The 18,476-nt window shown below is 29.6% G+C and overlaps 1 protein-coding gene across 4 annotated transcripts; it reads left to right on the forward strand.

Moving 5' to 3' along the window:
- The first annotated feature begins 223 nt into the window (after window positions 1-223).
- LOC145944211 (multicopper oxidase 3) lies at window positions 224-18,449 on the forward strand. Of its 4 annotated transcripts, XM_083052422.1 has the most exons (12): window positions 224-267; window positions 783-1,033; window positions 11,418-11,485; window positions 12,081-12,370; window positions 13,064-13,274; window positions 13,616-13,893; window positions 14,163-14,286; window positions 14,804-15,024; window positions 15,302-15,488; window positions 15,962-16,177; window positions 16,259-16,477; window positions 16,983-18,449. In XM_083052422.1, exons 2-12 carry the CDS (start codon window positions 1,020-1,022, stop codon window positions 17,351-17,353), a joined length of 2,199 nt encoding a protein of 732 aa, XP_082908548.1. In that variant the 5' UTR covers window positions 224-267; window positions 783-1,019; the 3' UTR covers window positions 17,354-18,449. The 4 variants fall into 4 exon arrangements, with proteins under 4 accessions (XP_082908548.1, XP_082908549.1, XP_082908550.1 ...); XM_083052423.1 differs by lacking the exons at window positions 224-267; window positions 783-1,033 and adding an exon at window positions 2,083-2,221; XM_083052424.1 differs by lacking the exons at window positions 224-267; window positions 783-1,033 and adding an exon at window positions 6,139-6,325.
- Window positions 18,450-18,476: the final 27 nt, after the last annotated feature.

An 18,476-nucleotide genomic window follows, 5' to 3' on the forward strand; every position in this document is an offset into this window, starting at 1 on the left:
CTCCTCGTAGCCGAGCACTCCGCGCGTAACCATCATCCTCGCGCACACAAACAAAACATACGCCATGTTTCGAAGGTGACAGCGCGACTCCGCCGCATCCCCAGAGAGGGCGCGAAGAGCGCTTTTTCGCGCCGGTTCCCTCCAGTGACATCATCAGGCGCGCCGGTTCCCTCTAGTGACGTCATCAGGCGTACTTCGAATTATTCGCGAGCGCTGATGGTGCAAGTGTTACAATTGTCGTAAAGAAAATGATTTTTCATCGAGAAGGTAAGAGGCTCTAATAAAAAGTATTCTCGAATAGGGAACGGGATAATTAGCTAATTAATTGATTAATTAATTAATTTTTTCACAAGACAGAAGAAAATTCGCGCATATATATGTTTGCAGCGCTCGGCTCTTTGATTAACCCCATTTTGTTCGTGAATTTTTCATCGATTATTTTATTAAATATTGTATTAATTTTAATATTGTATACATAAAATTGATTGTTATTTATCTACTTTTAACCTCATGTATGATCCTTTATTCATATACATGTATTATACATGATGAATATTATTTTTATTCATATATAACCTCTTTTAATATAAATATTTTCTGTTTATTTTTTAGTGAACTTTTTACATGTCCTTTAAGCATTGTCTTTTTAACGCTGCATATATATACGTTAATTTTTATTACTTTTTAATTTTAATTACTTTTATGTTAATTACGATTTACAACCCCTTAAATAATATTTTCTTTATTGCTTTTTTTAACCTAAAATATATTATTAATTTTAGATTATTATACACTCCTCGTCGCAAGAGAGAGAAAGATATACGAAGAAAGATGTTTATTTATATTAGAAGAAAAAGATGGAGGTCGTCGGATGATTTTTACGTGTGTGATAAAGTAAAGGAGAATGCTCTTTTTCGTCCTTGCACGTTTTTGTTACACGCAAATGCATCGTTTTCGTCAATGTTATATTCTGTCACCGAGACATTCTGGACCGGACTTTCTCTTCCCTCTTCCTCAAAATGCAAGGTTACAGGTGAGTCTTTATTGGAATAAAATATAAAATTAATTCCACTATGCAAAAAAAAAAAAAAAACGGATGTGGTTTAAATTGAATAAAATATATATAATGTACTTGAAATGACATCGTAATATAATAATTGAGGCACACAATATTCAATGATAAATCTTATTAAAAACGGTATGATTTTTTTACTGAATATATCATATTTATAATTAAAAAGCGATAATAATTGTCGTTTATATTATTGGAAAATATTATATATTTTCTATAATTTTTTTCCAGTATTTTTATAGCGATGTAATTATAAATATAAAATATAAAATGAAAAGATGTATGAAGTATATATATTTAATAATTGTGGCAAAAAATATTCAATGATGAATCTTATTAAAAACGGTATATTTATTTATTGAATATCATACGTATAATTAAAACTACAGTAGTTGTCGATTATATATATATATATATATTTTTGGATAATATTACGTTTTCATTTTTTACAATCTTTTTCAATTTTTAGCATTGTAACTGTGAGTATAAAATGTGAAATGAAAAGATATATAAAAGTATAATAAATTAAAATATTTAATAATTGCGGTAAAGTATGACGAATCTGATTGAAAATCGCATAATGATTTATTTATTGAATATTGTACAATAATTAAAAAGCGACAATTGTCGATTATATTATTGGAAAGTATTACGTTTTCATTTTTTACGATCTTTTACAATATTTTTAGCGATGTAACTATAAAATATAAAATGTGAAATATAAAAAGATATATGTAAATTATTAACTATTTAAATAGAAAGACGCGATATCGCTAAAAGAGGAAAAAGATATTTTATATTATTGGAACAAAACAAAAATATAACGCAATCACAGTTGCGGAATATTTTACATGTAATATGTGATTTGAAATGCAAATTTTACAATGAAAAATGAACGGATTACTAAAATATGTATATTCATATGTACATACAATATCTAGCTACACCGACCTCGGTTTTTCTTATTAATGACTTAACGTTTCTTTACGTGAAGGAAAACTTGGAAAATATTACTCTGACACGCAAATATATCGTATATGTCGAGCCGTGTCGTAATATTTCTACAAACATCATCATTGTATGGTCTCCGTCCACTTTCCACATCCCTTGATTTTGCGGCCATGGCCCATCGCGCGCTTGGCTGGTTGGGTAAGATCGTCTCTTTCTCTCTCGTAGAATGTAGATAATAATTCGCCTCGTGCACATGCGTTCTTTCGTTATACATTCATCAACCTGTCGGATCCTTATTCCTTATGCGTTCATTACGCGACCTTCGCGATCGAGCCCGTTCCAAAATTATGTAATAGGTATCTTGCTCTCTCTTTTCCATAGCGTTTCAGCGCATCGATTCTTTTTTTCCTCTCTTTTTTTTTTATTCAACGGATTTAATCTCGAGAATCGGTTTCTGCTTCCTCTTCTCTCTTCGAAGAATGAGCGAATAGAAGATAATCATATTATTTATTTCCGTCAGAATGTTAAAATCGTGAAGAAACAAGTGAGATAATAGAGATCTCGTAGTATTCATTGCAAAACTGTTGAGAAACGATAGACGGCTGTTGATTCATCTCGATCTTCGAGCTCAGTAAATAGTTGATCGAAAAATCCATGTATAAATGAATGGCAAAAAAATTATTCACATTGCAGATTATAATTAGACAGACGGTATCAGGTAAACTAGGAAGAAACTTCTTGTAACACGATCAAATGACGTTCAACACTGACGCGAGCTAGCAATTACCGGTTTTTCATTTTAGACTTGACGGGGAATTCCCTCATTCGAGTCTCGTTTCGTGAAATTTTTGCTAAAGGAATGCATAAATCGTATATATTTTTATCCGATTGAATCATTTTATTCATAAGAAGATGACTAATAAAAATGGGCATCGCTTTTAACTCTCATACATAATACTAAGAATATTTCTTTTATTTTTGTATCGATCTTCAAAATTCCGATTTTGTAACTTTTGTAACATTGTAATTCAGGAAAATGTATCCAAAAGCATTCTTGGAGAATTGATCCAGGAGAATGTATCGGGATAGATTTTTATATTAATAAAATATGTATTAATAAAATTATATATATATATATATATATATATATATAAATATATATTAATTATTACTATATGATAATATATATATTATAATATTATAATATTATATATATTATATTATTATAATTAATATATATTATTAATTAAAATATTAATTAAATATCAATAAAGATCTGTATGATGTTATAGGAATTTTATAGTGAAGAAATTTTCGTGAAAATATGCGTCTCTTAATCTTATCTCATAAATGACATAGGTACAAAGTGATGTGTCAACGTGTTTCAGCAAAATCTAATTTTCTAGTATCGAAAGTACCTCATTAAAATACGAATGTCAACACTAAAATATAATTTCAGATAAAATAATGCATGAATATCAAGCTAGGAATCATCAAATTTTTTTTTTTTTTTTTATTAAGCAAAAAGCAGGCTTTGGCCCTGAGGCCATACAGCACAGACTGGGTTTGGTTTCCTCTTGTCTGTTGTTGGTCATTACATGAAAATAATCATCAAATAATATTGAATTTGCTAGAAAGAATTATTGTACACTGAAAAAAAGTTATTAACTTGACTAAATCGTTCAATTAATTTTAAAACTATTTTATTAATTGAACGAATGAAATTAATATTTAATTAAATTAATTTAATTTAGATTTATATATTAATATGTATTTAATTTAAATACTTCTATATGTTCAATTAACAAAATAGTAATCAGTTGAATGATTTAGTCAAGTTAATAATTTCTTTTCTCAGTGTACTTTAAAATCACCCTTTAAGACGCGTCTAAAAATCGGCTTTTTTTGTGTATGCAATAAAAATGAATTAAAATACGCTAAATGAAATTAATTTGTGAAACTGAATCCTTGAAAAATCACGATTCAAGCAACGCTTCGATTTTTTCTCATTCTTTGATTCCGACATACCGACGTTATCAGAAGACGTAACGCTGATATACTGCTCATAAATAATATTAACTGTAATTAATTTAATGCATTATTCAACTATTCATATTCCGAATGAAATATTATTTCCTCATCATAAACTCGCGTTTGAAGATTTCATAGATTAAAAATAGCTCGCGCAGTAAAATAAATTGCATCATATTTCTTTTTTTATTCATTTTTTGCAGTATATCAGTATATAATCACGGTCGGATTAAGACAAGGATTTTTTAATCTCGTAAAAAGATTTCTCTTATCATGCAAACACATCATTTGCACGTGTTTAAAAAAAAAGATTTATATACAAATTTTCGTGCTCCATTTCTCCTTCGTGTTAGTATATTAATAAATATTAATAAATGTCGATTATTATGTCATAACAGGCATGTCAAACTCGTTTTGCATTACGGGCCACATGATCTATTTTGTATTAAGCTGAGGGCCGCATGTTTTCAATGTTCCTAGAATAAATAAAATACGATTTTTTAAATTATTATATTTAGTATATTCAATGTATATTATACATAGTCGCTTTATATTTATATCTTATGTTACTTTTTAAAATAAAAATATTTTACGATTTTTTAAATAAAAAAACAAAAATAGAAACTATAATAAAAAATATTTTACTTTTTTTTATAAAAAACAAAAATAGAAACTATAATGAAAAATAAACAAAATTACAATTTAATATTATTTTTTAGAAGATATTTGACATCGTTTTTCACAAAACAATTTTTTTGAAAAGATTTTCAAGAAGTTTCGGCGGGCCGCAGTTTTTTTGTTGGCGGGCCGCGTGTTTGACATGCCTGTGTCATAACGTTACGTAATTACCGTCTTAATTAAGACACATCTGAATAAGCCTGCTCTTATCTGCGCATAATCGCAAGATATGTATACTTTGACGAAAATAAAACATTTCGAAAAAGCACGTGAGATTGATACGTCTTGCTTCATTGTTTAATTTATTATATATATATATATATGTATAGATATATCGTAATAGATTCTGGCGTATAAATCACAGAAATGCGCTCTCTCGGTTAAATAATTGCATCTGTAGAACTTATTATAGATAATATTGATAAAACGCGTCATCTCCCACGTGCAATAAAACGCACGAGTAAATATTAGTCATTTTACATAATTCTCTCTCTCTCTCAGGACTCATTTATTATGTAAAAGAATAATAATAGTTTGAAGAAAAAATTAACGGATTAGAGAACAATTAATAGACTCGAACGTTATATATATCTTTAATAAGTTTATTATTATTAAGACAGCAAAAAGATTTGCTAAGAATATCAATTTTATTCGCTGAAAATATATAATCGATTCTTAATTTATCATTTTCTTATCATTATCTTAATTTATCAAGTGATGACTTTATTAAATTTGACCGTATCACTTTAATAGAGCAAATTTAATTCGCTTCAGCAGCAAATTTGTGTTTCTGCAAAGGAATGTTTATTCGGCGAGATTTTTTTATTTATTCAACAAAATGACGCAATAATTGTTCGCGATAATGAAGCTTTTTTTTCATTTTCGCGTTTTCATCTTCATCAGCAGTTTTCGCAAAACACTTTTTCTTTGTGTATGCTATATTATTCATTTTCGAATTACTCGAAATCTTCGTAACAAATGTAGAATCTGCATATCTGTAATATAAAAAAGAGAACTACAAATATTCTGTGTGCAAGGAATATTTTGCAAGAATTTGCAAGTATTTGTAATTTTGTAAGTCCTTGAAAAGAAAGATAGCTAAAGTTGTCATAGTTAGCAATATTATGCAAAATAAGACGTCGAAGTAACGCAAAAGTTAATTGTCAAAGTAATATTCTTTTTGGAACTTGCGAAACCGGCAACACTTATCGCAGATATTATCGGGTATTAAATCCGATCTCGCCAAAGATAACGTGGTGGTTTTCCTTTGAACTTGAATAAGGAAAGGAACGCGCACATATTCGCGATAGCGAATTATTCGTGAACGAGTGTATCATCGAGTTTTCACGGTGTTTTTTTTTTTTTTTTCGTGTCGCGTTTTCGTAACATAAGATATCGACGATGAATCGAGCATAATGTCACGTCAAGATAAGCTCCGGGAATGTTAAATTACTATATTTCCGATATCGATTTATCAACAGCTGCGATTTCGAAACAATGGCTATAAAGTGATAGTTAGTGATCTCTTCTCGATCAAGCGAAGGCGAGAAAAAAAAAGAAGTGACTGCATATAGCGGAAAATTTATTATTATTGTAAGTCCTTTATTTATTTAGAAATTTCGTAGATTTGATATAAGCTATCGTCAGAGAGAGAAATAGATCGTTTTTTATATTTTTCATTATTATGTCAAAATATCACATCGTTGCAAAGTTAGTGGACATGAAAAATAATGTTTAATTATTTAAATATATACATTTTGATATAAATTTTCAATTATTTAATTATACACTTATATGTATAATTAAAATCCAAAGAGATAAATACCGTTTTATATTAGCACAAATGGATCTAATTAGAAAAATAAACAAAGCAGATGGGGGGGGGGGGAGAAACGATAAGAAAATTATATAAATTTTGAATTTGTTTTTATTAGATTTCATTTGCTTCTAAAGTTTTATCCTAAAATGTATTCTAACAAGTAATAAGATAAATTGCAAACTTCCTTTTTATCGAAATATTTAAATAGCTCATTGTTTCTTGCATATTTGCAATTAGCATTTTAACTATGTCATTATATACATTATTATCTAATGTAATAATTATATATCATTATTATACATTATTATCTTTGTAACAAACTGAATTCCGAATGAAAACAACTCTCAATGAAGGCCGCGCAAAATCAACCGAGGAATATAATTTATTTCCTTCTTTGAAGTTTAATTTGCCGGAAGTCACTTTTATTTTATTTGTACATAAACATTAAAGGTACTCTTAAAGTATCTTTCTCTCTGTGTACTTTTAAATTTTTACGATACAAAGAAACCATTGAAATATCCGCGTATTCTTACCTGCCTCATCAACGAGTTTCGGATAACGAGTGGAAAGTCCACTGACGAATTCTGTGCTCGGGAAAAACTGTATAGGCTGTCTTTGCTGTTATTTAAATAAAATTATATAGATGATTATCTAGATAAAATTTTCTAATTAAAATTTGCATCAATCTTTATATAGATAATAAAAATATGAAAATAAAAATATTTCATAAAATCTTTATATAGATAATATAAATATTATCTATATCTGTATCTTACAATGAAAAAAAGTGTTATCTTTAGTAATTATCTTTATTAAATTATATCTAGAATATAATGTTCAGATAATTTGATTTAGAGTCATAAAAATAAGTAGTAGAACTTAAGCAGTAAGCGATAAAAACTTACTAATAAAAATATGAATACATTTTTATATTCCTTTTAAAATTTACATTTTTTTATAACTTACGTTTACACAAGCGGTCAAAAAATAATATTATCTGGAAGTTATCTATATGAATCGCCATATAATTTTATCTTTTATCTAGATATATATTTAAAGCAAAATCATCCTTATCTTATCTAACAATAAGATAAATTTACACATTTTTATCTCATCTTTATCTAGCTAATTTTAAAATCATCTAAGCACAACACTGTGTATAGGACGTACAGTTATTGGTCGCGTGAACTCGAGTGGGAGACCGTAAATGGTGGGGAATTCGTGAACCCCCTCGTACACTATCATATCGTCCTAACGACAATATTATTCTCCACATACCTCCCAGGTGAAGCACCAGGAAACCCCTCTCTCGTGGGGTTTTGACGCTTGATCTCCGCGCGGGAGAGATCTCTCCTGTATCAATATAGGCGGGCGAGTGGCGCGAAGTCGGTTCAGTCCTTAGTAAAGTCGTTCGTGAAACCGGTATATGGTGCATATGTCAGCGTGGTTTTCGTCGGAGGCGCCGGAAGAGACGCAGCTTCCGTCGTTCCATCGCGAACGCGCGTGTGTTTGTGAACATGGTGCGTCCGAATCGGTTGTTCTGTCCAGAGAGTTGAACGCCCGGTGACACGTGTCGCGTATCGGCCGCAAATTATATTCGCATATACTGCTCTTTATCCATTTTTTTTTTATTCCATCGATTATCTTATCATCGATCTCGATGAGGAATACGATGCAGTAAGTCCGCGTTAGTTATTATTCTTACATTATTTAAAAAATAATTAAATTAACAAATTTATTAATTAATAATTTATAATAGATTGAATATAAAAATAAATTTTTAAAATTATTTAATTTAATTATTTAAAAAATAATTAAATTAAAACATTTTTAAAATAAATTAAAAAAAAATTAAATTAGGAAAATTAAAAAAAATAAATTTTAAAAAAATTAAATGAAGAAAAATGGTGGTACCTATTTTTAAAGTACTTGATAAATATTGAATACGACGATTATTAAAGTGAGTCTAATTTATAATTCTTTGGTACTTTTATTGCATGTGCCTTTTACTATTAAGAATGAATGACGTAGCATTTGGCTTGCTTGAATATCCTTGAGATTCCTAAGAAAAGTGTGTTTAATGACTTCTATTATGGATATTCAAAGAACATTTCGAGATGATATTATTTTTTTGTAACGGGAAAGTAGCTAAATATAATTCGTTTTCCTGTTACACAACAAATGTTAAACAAATTTTTGTACATTATTTTGCCATTGTTAAAACCACGTTGCAACACGTTCAAAAATTTTACAATCATAAATAAAAAAAAACTCACAATTATTCCTCATTACATTTATCGCTACGTAGATAAAGTATGATAAAATTAAATAGGGAGTAAAAGCTCGAGGTATTTAAAATTTGATCAGTGTTTTTAAGCTTTTGTTCTGACGGAGACCATTCATAAACATTCTTTGAATTTCTACTTTTGACAAATAGATTTTCATTAATATTATTAAGTTTGTAGTTTTATTATATAAGCTATTTTTATTAAAAAATTAAATTAATTTAATAAATTAATCATTTATGAATATATTTTTATTATATTCTAAAATTAATTAACTTATACACACAAATATAAAATTCATATTTGTGAATGTGTGTGTGTGTAATACTAAAATACGTGAAACATATTTCGACACATATAAATGTAAAAGATAGCCTTGAATGTGTGTGAATAGATAATATTTTAATGGTAAAAATATTTATACAAGCTAAATATATTCATATGTGAGTGTGATTTTACAAATTGTTTTAATATTTGAAGTCGTTTCAACACCGAAAAGTAATTAAAAGACATCGTATTAGATTTGTTTTTTTGGATTCGCAACAAAGTTAATAATGTTTGCAATAATATAAAGATGATTATTTTCACATTGTCAATAATAGTTGTGTCACGTGCTAGAATGATGCAGGCACAGGTGCGTGTTGTGCTAAATTTGTAAAGCTAAGATATGTATATGTATGTGTTGTGTTGTAAAAGAGATTTCGACATTGCAGCATCGGCTTTGAAGCGCCAAGTGCAGTTTTTTTACATCCGTTCGCGGTGATTAAACGAAATGCATCTAGTACCAGGAATTCTTTTAAAAAGAGCTAATTATTTTACTCTGTTGAAATATTAGAAATACAAAGAGTTAATTTTCATATATAAAATATTAGAAATACAAAGTTTTATAGTACTGAAAGGAAAAAGAAACGGAGTTTGAAAGTTACAGATCGCTAAGAAAAGATATATTTTCTTTAAAAGTAAAATTTTATAAATTAGATTTTGTACTTATAATATTACTTTTTAATGAAATTTATACATAATATTACTTCAATTTTTTATTCGGAACTCAAATAATTAAGTTCTCTTTATAAAAATCTTTAATCTTTGTAAAATAATCTTTACAAAAATAAAATAATTTTGATAAAAAGATACATATATGATTAAAAAGTCGCGATAAATTGTGATTTTTATAATGATTGAGAAGGAAATTTAATTTTGCCTTAATTATTGTGTGTGTTTGTTGAGGGAGGGGATATATCATTCAAATGCATTACAAGTAAAATACTTTATATGAGATAATTTTTCGTTTTATTATAAACTTTAACGTAAAGAGAATAGAAAACTCGTCGTACAAGTAAAGCTCGTTAAACTGAATTAAAAATAACTTAAATAACAATTTCTTTAATGTGATTCCCTACTTCTGAATCAATTATATGAGAAATGATGATCTCTATGATTATCTCTATAATATACACATATATAGAAGTCAGAAATATAACATATCATTGGGAAACCGGAAAAGAGATATTAGCAGGATAATTACTTTAATTAGAAGGCTGTAAGACCAATTTTTTGCTGACATGAATAAAAAGACATTAAAAAAGATATTAAGATAACGCTTTATCTCACACCGAATAAATAAATCTTATTTGCTTACAAACTTACTAAGACTTTATTTTTATGAAAATGCGTTATTTTTAGGAAAAATTAATTTTTATTGAAACTGATTAGTTGTGCATAAAACACAAGTTTTCCTTGGTACGAAGTAATTAAATAAATCTTAATTTGAAATTTTATTTTTAATAAACTCTTCTTTTTTCGCTTTCTTTAGAGAAGGAAGGGATTTATTAAAAATCTAAAATCAGACACACTATCATCCGCGTCTGGCTTTTTCTAGCTCGTTGAACTTTAAATAAGTATTTTACATTGAGATGAGCTTTACTAAAGTCTTAGTGATAAGCAAATAAGATTGTTTAATTTTTCCAATGTGAAATGAAGTAATGTTTTTAATTTTTTTTTATTCACGTTGTGTTAAACAAAAAATTATTGGTCTTAGTCTTCTAATTAGACTAATTATCCTGCTAATATCTTGAATAGTATCTTTAATAAGTTGAAATTTAAATATATGTTCTTAAATATATATTCTCTTTATTTGTTTAATTGCTTACGATGTATACCTATATAAAATAATTATGAAGAAGGTAGCGGAAACAAATTTCAAACGTTTTCGAATTAAGTTTTAACCTCGCGAAAATTGGAAATTATATTTCTCCTTCGATTTGTATCGATTCAGTGTTATATTTTTAAAACTTTTCCACAATGATTATACATACACAGCGCTTTAAACTAATTGTAAGTTTATAAACAGTCACGTACCTAACGTATGCGTTATATAAGACATATACTAACACGGACGTAGAATAGCTTTTGAACATATTTGCGTATCCCGGGTTATCTTTGTCGAGAGATTTTATCTTCATAATGTATGTATATGTATTCTATTTTACACGCGATGCTGTATATAATGAACTGAATTTACATGTGTTACATATGTCTTTCCTTGAATTACAAAATGTCTTACTCATTTTAATTCTTACAGAATGAGAATGATAATCTGGAACGTGTTACTTGTTCTGCTTCAACTGATCGTTCATGAAAGCCGATCAGGTGAGTGCAATATTTTTTATATTTAATATATATTATATTTTATATATTTAATATTTACTTTGTCTTGATATCTTTCTCTCTTTATAATGACATAATGATTGCATTTTATTGCACCTTTATCTTTGCATATCTGATTTGTACTCGCATACTTTTCCCTATTTTTTCTATTTTGTAACAAGCAAAGTTTTTCTTCGAAAAACCTTTGTAAAAGAGAAAGGGAGATCTTTTAAATATTTTGTAAATTTGGAGGTATCTCTTAAATATTTTATAAATTTTTATCTAAAACGCGCATGTGTGTATATTTTAATAAAAATAAAAAAAAATTTAATTTAATACAAATTCAAGAAATTAGGCACAAAACTTGTGTTATAAAATACTTCTCTGTTTAATTATAATTTCAATAATTTCAATATAATTTAAATAGAGAAGTATTTTATAACAAATTTGTAGTGTCTAATTTTTGCGCTTGACTCTTATTATTCGATCTTGATAATTTTGTGTATATCAAAGCCTTTTCGACTTATTATAGTAAAATTTTAATTTTAAAACGACTTTAGGTAGAGAGTAACATTTTTAAATCCTTTATTGATTTCAGAAACAATAATAACGGCGCACGACGACTTCGGTTTGTCGCCGATCAATCCAGAAATCGCCGAAGACGTCGATTGGAAACGTCACGCGTGTCGACGAACGTGCAAGGATGGCGCGAAACCTCTGGATTGTTATTACACTTTCAAGCTGGAGTCTTATTACGCGATGAGCAAAGCTTGTTACGACTGTCCCTTCAATATTACGGATTGCTTTCGGCCACACTGTATCCCAGCGGACGGCATAAAGCGAGCTCTTACGGTCGTGAACAGGAAAATGCCTGGTCCGCCGATCGAGGTGCGTAAAAATGGATGCTGCGTTGGATTGCGAGACACGTTTTATGAGACTGTTCTGATCCGTGTTTATTTTGATCATTTTTATTTTCTAAAATTACACGAATTGTCGAGAAATTTACAAGGTTGAGATATTTTATATATGACTTATTATATAATTATATATAATTTTATATTAATGTTGGCTGATATCTAGCCGCTTCGTCTTTTTTCTCTCTATATATTGTTTCTTGAACATAATTATTGTTATTTCGCAATTGTGTGCAATCATATATTACGAGAGCAATGCTGGGATTCACTTCCAAATCTAGTCTCTATAATTAATACACTTTATGAGACGAAATCGCTATTTAATTACACGATTCTAAGGAATCATTCGGAAAGTTTTTTTGTTTGTTTACCCGTAACACTTGGCTTAATACATTATATTTATTTATTTTTTTATCGCAATTACTGTGCAATTTTATTGCAGTTCTTAGCTACAAAAATAGAATTGTTTGCGGTTTGTTCGAGAATTATAATTGATTCGTGCTAATCAATTCTCCGTATCATTTAAATCGTGAATTACAGATATACTTGATAATATATGAAGTCCTTGCGACTCTACTTCGCAAGCAGCTCTGCACAGATGCCGCGAGTCTCAGATTGTTAATAAAAAATAATGAAAATATTAAAAAAAAGATCATTTCAATTATAGGTGTGTCAAGGTGATAAGATAATAGTCGATATGATCAACATGTTGCACTCGGAAGGGACCACGATGCATTGGCACGGACAGCATCATCTCGCCACGCCTTATATGGACGGTGTACCCTATGTATCGCAATGTCCCATCCCTCCTGGAGCGACCTTCCGGTACAATTATATCGCCAGCGAAGCCGGGACGCACTTCTGGCACTCTCATATAGGTATAGATCTCCATTTTCAAAAACTAAACCTTTTTAAACCTTTCCAAGTAGCAAATTAACATCATTAAACGTCAAAATGACGTCATTCGACATCTATGACGTCATTCGACGTCTAATGACGTCATTCAACACGTCAAAATGACGTATACTTGCTACCTGAGTTCTAAACAAATATCGAGAATAATATTCTCAGCAGAAAGTTTAAGGAAAAGCAATTTTGCTTAATTTAATTAATTAAAATAATTAAATTTAATTTGAAAAAGTAAATTAAAATAATTAAATTTAATTTGAAAAAGTAAATTAAAATAATTAAATTAATTAATCCACCCTTTCTTCTGCAGGGTTTCAGAGAGGAGACGGCGTGTTCGGGTCGTTGATCGTTCGTGTACCTCCTAAAGTCGACTGGCACAAGGATCTGTATGACTATGATGATCATACGCTGGTAATCACCGATTGGATTCACGAACTGGGTATTAGCAAATTTTTGGCTCATCATCACATGGACGGTAGTAACAAACCGCCCAGCATACTTGTAAACGGTCTGGGACGTTTCGTCAGTCTCGAGGGTGAAAACGAAACACTGGCCGATATGCCTATTTCAACGCTCGTCGTAAAACCGGTAAACTTTTAATTTTTTTACTGTTTTTTGCGTTATTTATAAATATGTATTTGTAAAAAAAAATACAAGATACAGATACATTTTAAAAAAGCGAGATATCGTTTCATATCTAACAGCTCGATTTCCCGAAATATCTTTGTTGCACTTGAAAAGAGAGGAAAATGTCATCTCAAATCAACATCAAAGTTTCGAAATAGTTTTATTCTTTTATTTTTTAATAAATTATATTATTTGTATTTACATCGATTGATTTTATTTATTGCTTGCAGAATTTCCGATACAGATTCAGGCTTATTAACGCGGAATTCCTAAACTGTCCTATAGAAGTTTCCGTCGACAATCATACTTTATACGTGATCAGCTCAGACGGACGTGATGTTGAACCAATACAAGGTACGAGTTTACTTTCACATTTCGTGCCATTTACTTCTACATAAGATCAGTGATTGAATGTTTTAATAAACACCTAAAGTTGAAGGACAGTTTTGTTCATTTGGTGCTAAATGAATAAGATGGTATAAAATTTAACATTGAAAAAATACTAATTAAATGAACGAAGCTATCCATTAATCTTCATGATATTTATTAAAGCAATTTATTAGAATTAAGTATACATAATTTTTTTTTTTTTAATAAACTCATACGATAATTGATAATCATAAAAAATTAATAAATTAAATTAAAATAATTGTGCATTAATTGAAATATTTTTTATAATTAACAATTAAATAAAATGAGATACGATTCGAAATTTATTGTGTAACGATTATGATAGAATTTCAGTATGTGATTTGAATTAAGAGATATGTATATACATTATTAATTCGTGCGAAATATAAGCACAATAAATACAATAAAAGAGGATATCTATATATGTTGAAATATTTATGTATTGCATAAATGATTACAGCCGAATCGCTGGTGAGTTACGCCGGTGAGAGGTTCGATTTCATAATCGAGATGAACCAACCGGTGGACAACTATTGGATGAGATTTCGAGGACTGATGGATTGCGACGAGAGATTTTTAAGTGCCTATCAAGTCGCGGTACTTCGATACGAAGGAGCGCCTGAGGAGGAGCCGATGGTGGAAGTTACATATAATCGCACGCGAAATGATTCTTACGGATTGGTACGTGTTTAAGCGTATGTTTTCGACTTCTTTTCTTCTCTCAAGCCGTTAAAGTTATTTCATAAGAGATTAACTCTTCAATAAACGAGGTACCCGGATACCCAAAGCAATAGTTTTAATCTATCGTTATTTGAAATTATAGTTAAAATGTTAGTTACCACACCTAAAATTTAGCTATGATAGCTAATATTTTTTCTGGGTATCGATGGAAGGGTGAAAAATTATCTATTGATAGGAGAATTTAAAGGTGACAACCGGCTTCCGGTTTTTTTTTCAGCAAGTGAATGCTTTGAATGAAGGAACCGAAACGAATAGTAGCATCAGTATCCCGATGTTGATCGCGATGGACGACGATGATGCGTCAAATACCAAAGAACCGGATTATCAGTTCTACATATCGTATGATTTTTACAAGAAAGATAACCCGCAATTTCACCGCAAGGGTCTATATGGCTATCATCAAGGTAAAGTTCAAGTGCCATCTCTTTTCAAGTTGTATTTTAATATCTTTGCAATCACAGAGACTCGACTGAAACTTTTCAATGTACACAAGTGTGAGCTTTGTTGGGAATTTCTGCCGAACAATGTATACTAGACTATCTAACAGAAAAGCAAACCGAACAAATTAGAGCACAGGTATTAAAGCGTAAGCTGGAATAACGATACGTCTTCTTCAAATGTCTATTAATATCGCTCCCGCGATGATAAAGTCGACGTATCTCGCGATGAAGAGACAGTCAAATAATAAAACTGAATCGACTCCAGCAACGAGTTTCTCGGCGACGAAACTATCTGAGAATAGATGCTTTTGAAGATCGATTATAGATCTATATTTAAAGTAAATCTGATGATCAATAAACCGGCTATTTTATGATGTTCAACAAAGTAACAAAATATCCAATTTTAAATTAGTTAAAATTTTTTTTTTATTTTTTAGTGAAGATTAGGAACCAGCAAGTGTCTACACCGCAATTGAATCACATATCACTGAAGCTGCCGCCATATCCACTCCTGTCCGAAAGAAACTTTCTTAACCCGGATCAGTTTTGCAACTCCAGCACAGTTAAGGGATGCGAGAACGATTACTGTGCCTGCACTCATGTACTTCAGGTGAAACTCAACAGTGTAGTGGAACTAATTCTGATCGATGAAGGTACGCGAGTTCTCCGTTTTTTTTTTCTATATAAGCCTTGTCTCTAAATTTAACCGTAAAACGATAATGATCTTTGTTCAGGTGTTCAGTATGACGCGAATCATCCGTTTCACCTTCACGGTTATCAGTTCCGCGTTGTGGCGATGGAGAGGATAGGAAGTACCGCTACAGTCGCCGAAGTGAAAGAATTAGATAGACAAGGTTTGATAAACAGGAGACTCACACGGGCACCTTTGAAGGACACGGTGACCGTGCCTGATGGTGGTTATACCATCGTGCGATTTTACGCCGATAACCCAGGTGAGACCTCGCGACATGCATATACATATATATATTAAAGAAAAAAATAAATAAATATATAAAAATAAAATAAATTAGAGGAAAAAAAACAGTATTAATATGTACCGATAAATAAACAATGTTTACTCTAAGAAAATCGCAATTAGATAAATCGCGTTTTAAGAAAGAAAAGAGTCAAGAATATATTAGCGAGAAATATTAAACTTTTACACACGAAACAAAAAAAACTGAATTTGTTTTAATTTAAACTTCTATTTTATTATTTATTTTATTATTTATTTTATTATTTTATTATTTTTTATTATTTATTTTATTATTATTTTATTATTTTTTATTATTAATTTTAGTTCTATTTGACTTATAACTTTATAGCATTTTAAATTAGTACATCTAATTTAATGAAAAGAGAAAAAATTTAAGCTTTGTAAATTTCCTTGATTTTGAGATTGATTGAAAGAGATATACGTAGTCGATTGTTATGTTGATGTATATATATGTTTTTCAGGATACTGGCTGTTTCACTGTCACATTGAATTTCACGCAGAGATAGGAATGGCCCTGATCTTCAAGGTGGGCGAACACGAGGACATGCCGCCGGTGCCTCATAATTTTCCTAAGTGCGGCGACTGGAAAATGACAGACCATCAGAACGTAGAAGGTGACTCAGGAACCTCTACAATTTCCACGACGATCGAAAGAGAGGACTCGAAGGATGATCGTTTTATGAATACACTAGAGAGTATCTCGAAATATATGGGGTATCTTGAGCAACTCCTGAAATCACAAATGACATCTTCGGCGTCCAATTTGAGTGTGACATTGTTACTTCTTGTCGCTTGCCTTTTGAGCTCTGTGATTCACGCGCGCTCTTTATGACACACGTATATCTATGTAAATAGTAATAGCAGATTGCAAATACAATCGTAAAGATGAGCTGCCAAAAGCGAAACAAAATTGTAAATGGAGTAAAATACACCAGAGAATAGTATTAAGTGACAGACGTATTTTTTTGTCGTAATTAAGTATTAACATTCACGTTAAAATATTAATATTTATAAAAAGTATATACTATATTCGCGCTTTTATTATCGATAATTGTCAGATATTTTAAGATAAACACAATCACGCGAAGCTGATGAATTTTAGATTAAATTTTGTAGATATATACTTTGCAACTATATCGTATATTAATCTTAAATTAATAAGCAGACATTATATATCAGCAAATGACTTATATTACTGTGATATAGTGTATTATAATTATTTTATTGTTAATAGTCTATCGACTATGCGATGCATAAAATGCACTCGTCTACTTCGATACTCATATTAATTTTATTGACGGATTGATTTTGTTCGTGGAATATAAATTTTTCCATAAATAACAGTTTTCGTATAATTCGCGATTATGAAAAAAAGGAACTTGCGAATTAAATTTCAGAAGAAAAATATAGATACACTCTTAAGCCTCGATTATATTAAAATAAATTAAAAAACAAAAAAAAACCGTTGTAATATTTTAATAAAAGAAAAATTAACTGAACTATATGAGTTAATTAAAAAAACTCTGTCATTAAAAATTAAATCCCAAGAAACGGGACATCCTTTAAATTATTGCGAGAGATGCATTATTGAATTGTTATGTCATTGCAATCATACATATACATATTGTACATGTATACAATATAGTGTTCAATCTAATTAGATGTAATCGGTAGAAGATTTATAATTGCATGTTATGAATGTATGTTTCTTTATCAGAATGGATGTATCTGTCTGCATATATATATTCACATCGAGTATGTTTTGTAATATTTATAGAAATAATCATAGAGTGTAAATATTTCCAGTCTTTGTTGTATTGTATAACGTAAACTCATTATACAAGAATATCTATTCGAATGGATGAAATTGATACGCAAACACAAATTGGGTTGTCCAGAATGATAGAATCTGATCGAAATAAATTCCTACGAAAGATCAAATATAATATTACAAT

The sequence above is a fragment of the Prenolepis imparis genome, unplaced genomic scaffold (genome assembly GCF_030444845.1).
Source record: "Prenolepis imparis isolate NDT839.2.m4 unplaced genomic scaffold, iyPreImpa1.0 SCAF_12, whole genome shotgun sequence".
Lineage (NCBI taxonomy): Eukaryota > Metazoa > Arthropoda > Insecta > Hymenoptera > Formicidae > Prenolepis > Prenolepis imparis.

Coding starts and splice junctions, on each gene's coding strand:
- LOC145944211 (XM_083052421.1), top strand. Junction 13,275..13,615: donor CTTCTGGCACTCTCATATAG/GTATAGATCTCC, acceptor TTTCTTCTGCAG/GGTTTCAGAGAGGAGACGGC. Junction 16,478..16,982: donor ATTTTACGCCGATAACCCAG/GTGAGACCTCGC, acceptor TATGTTTTTCAG/GATACTGGCTGTTTCACTGT.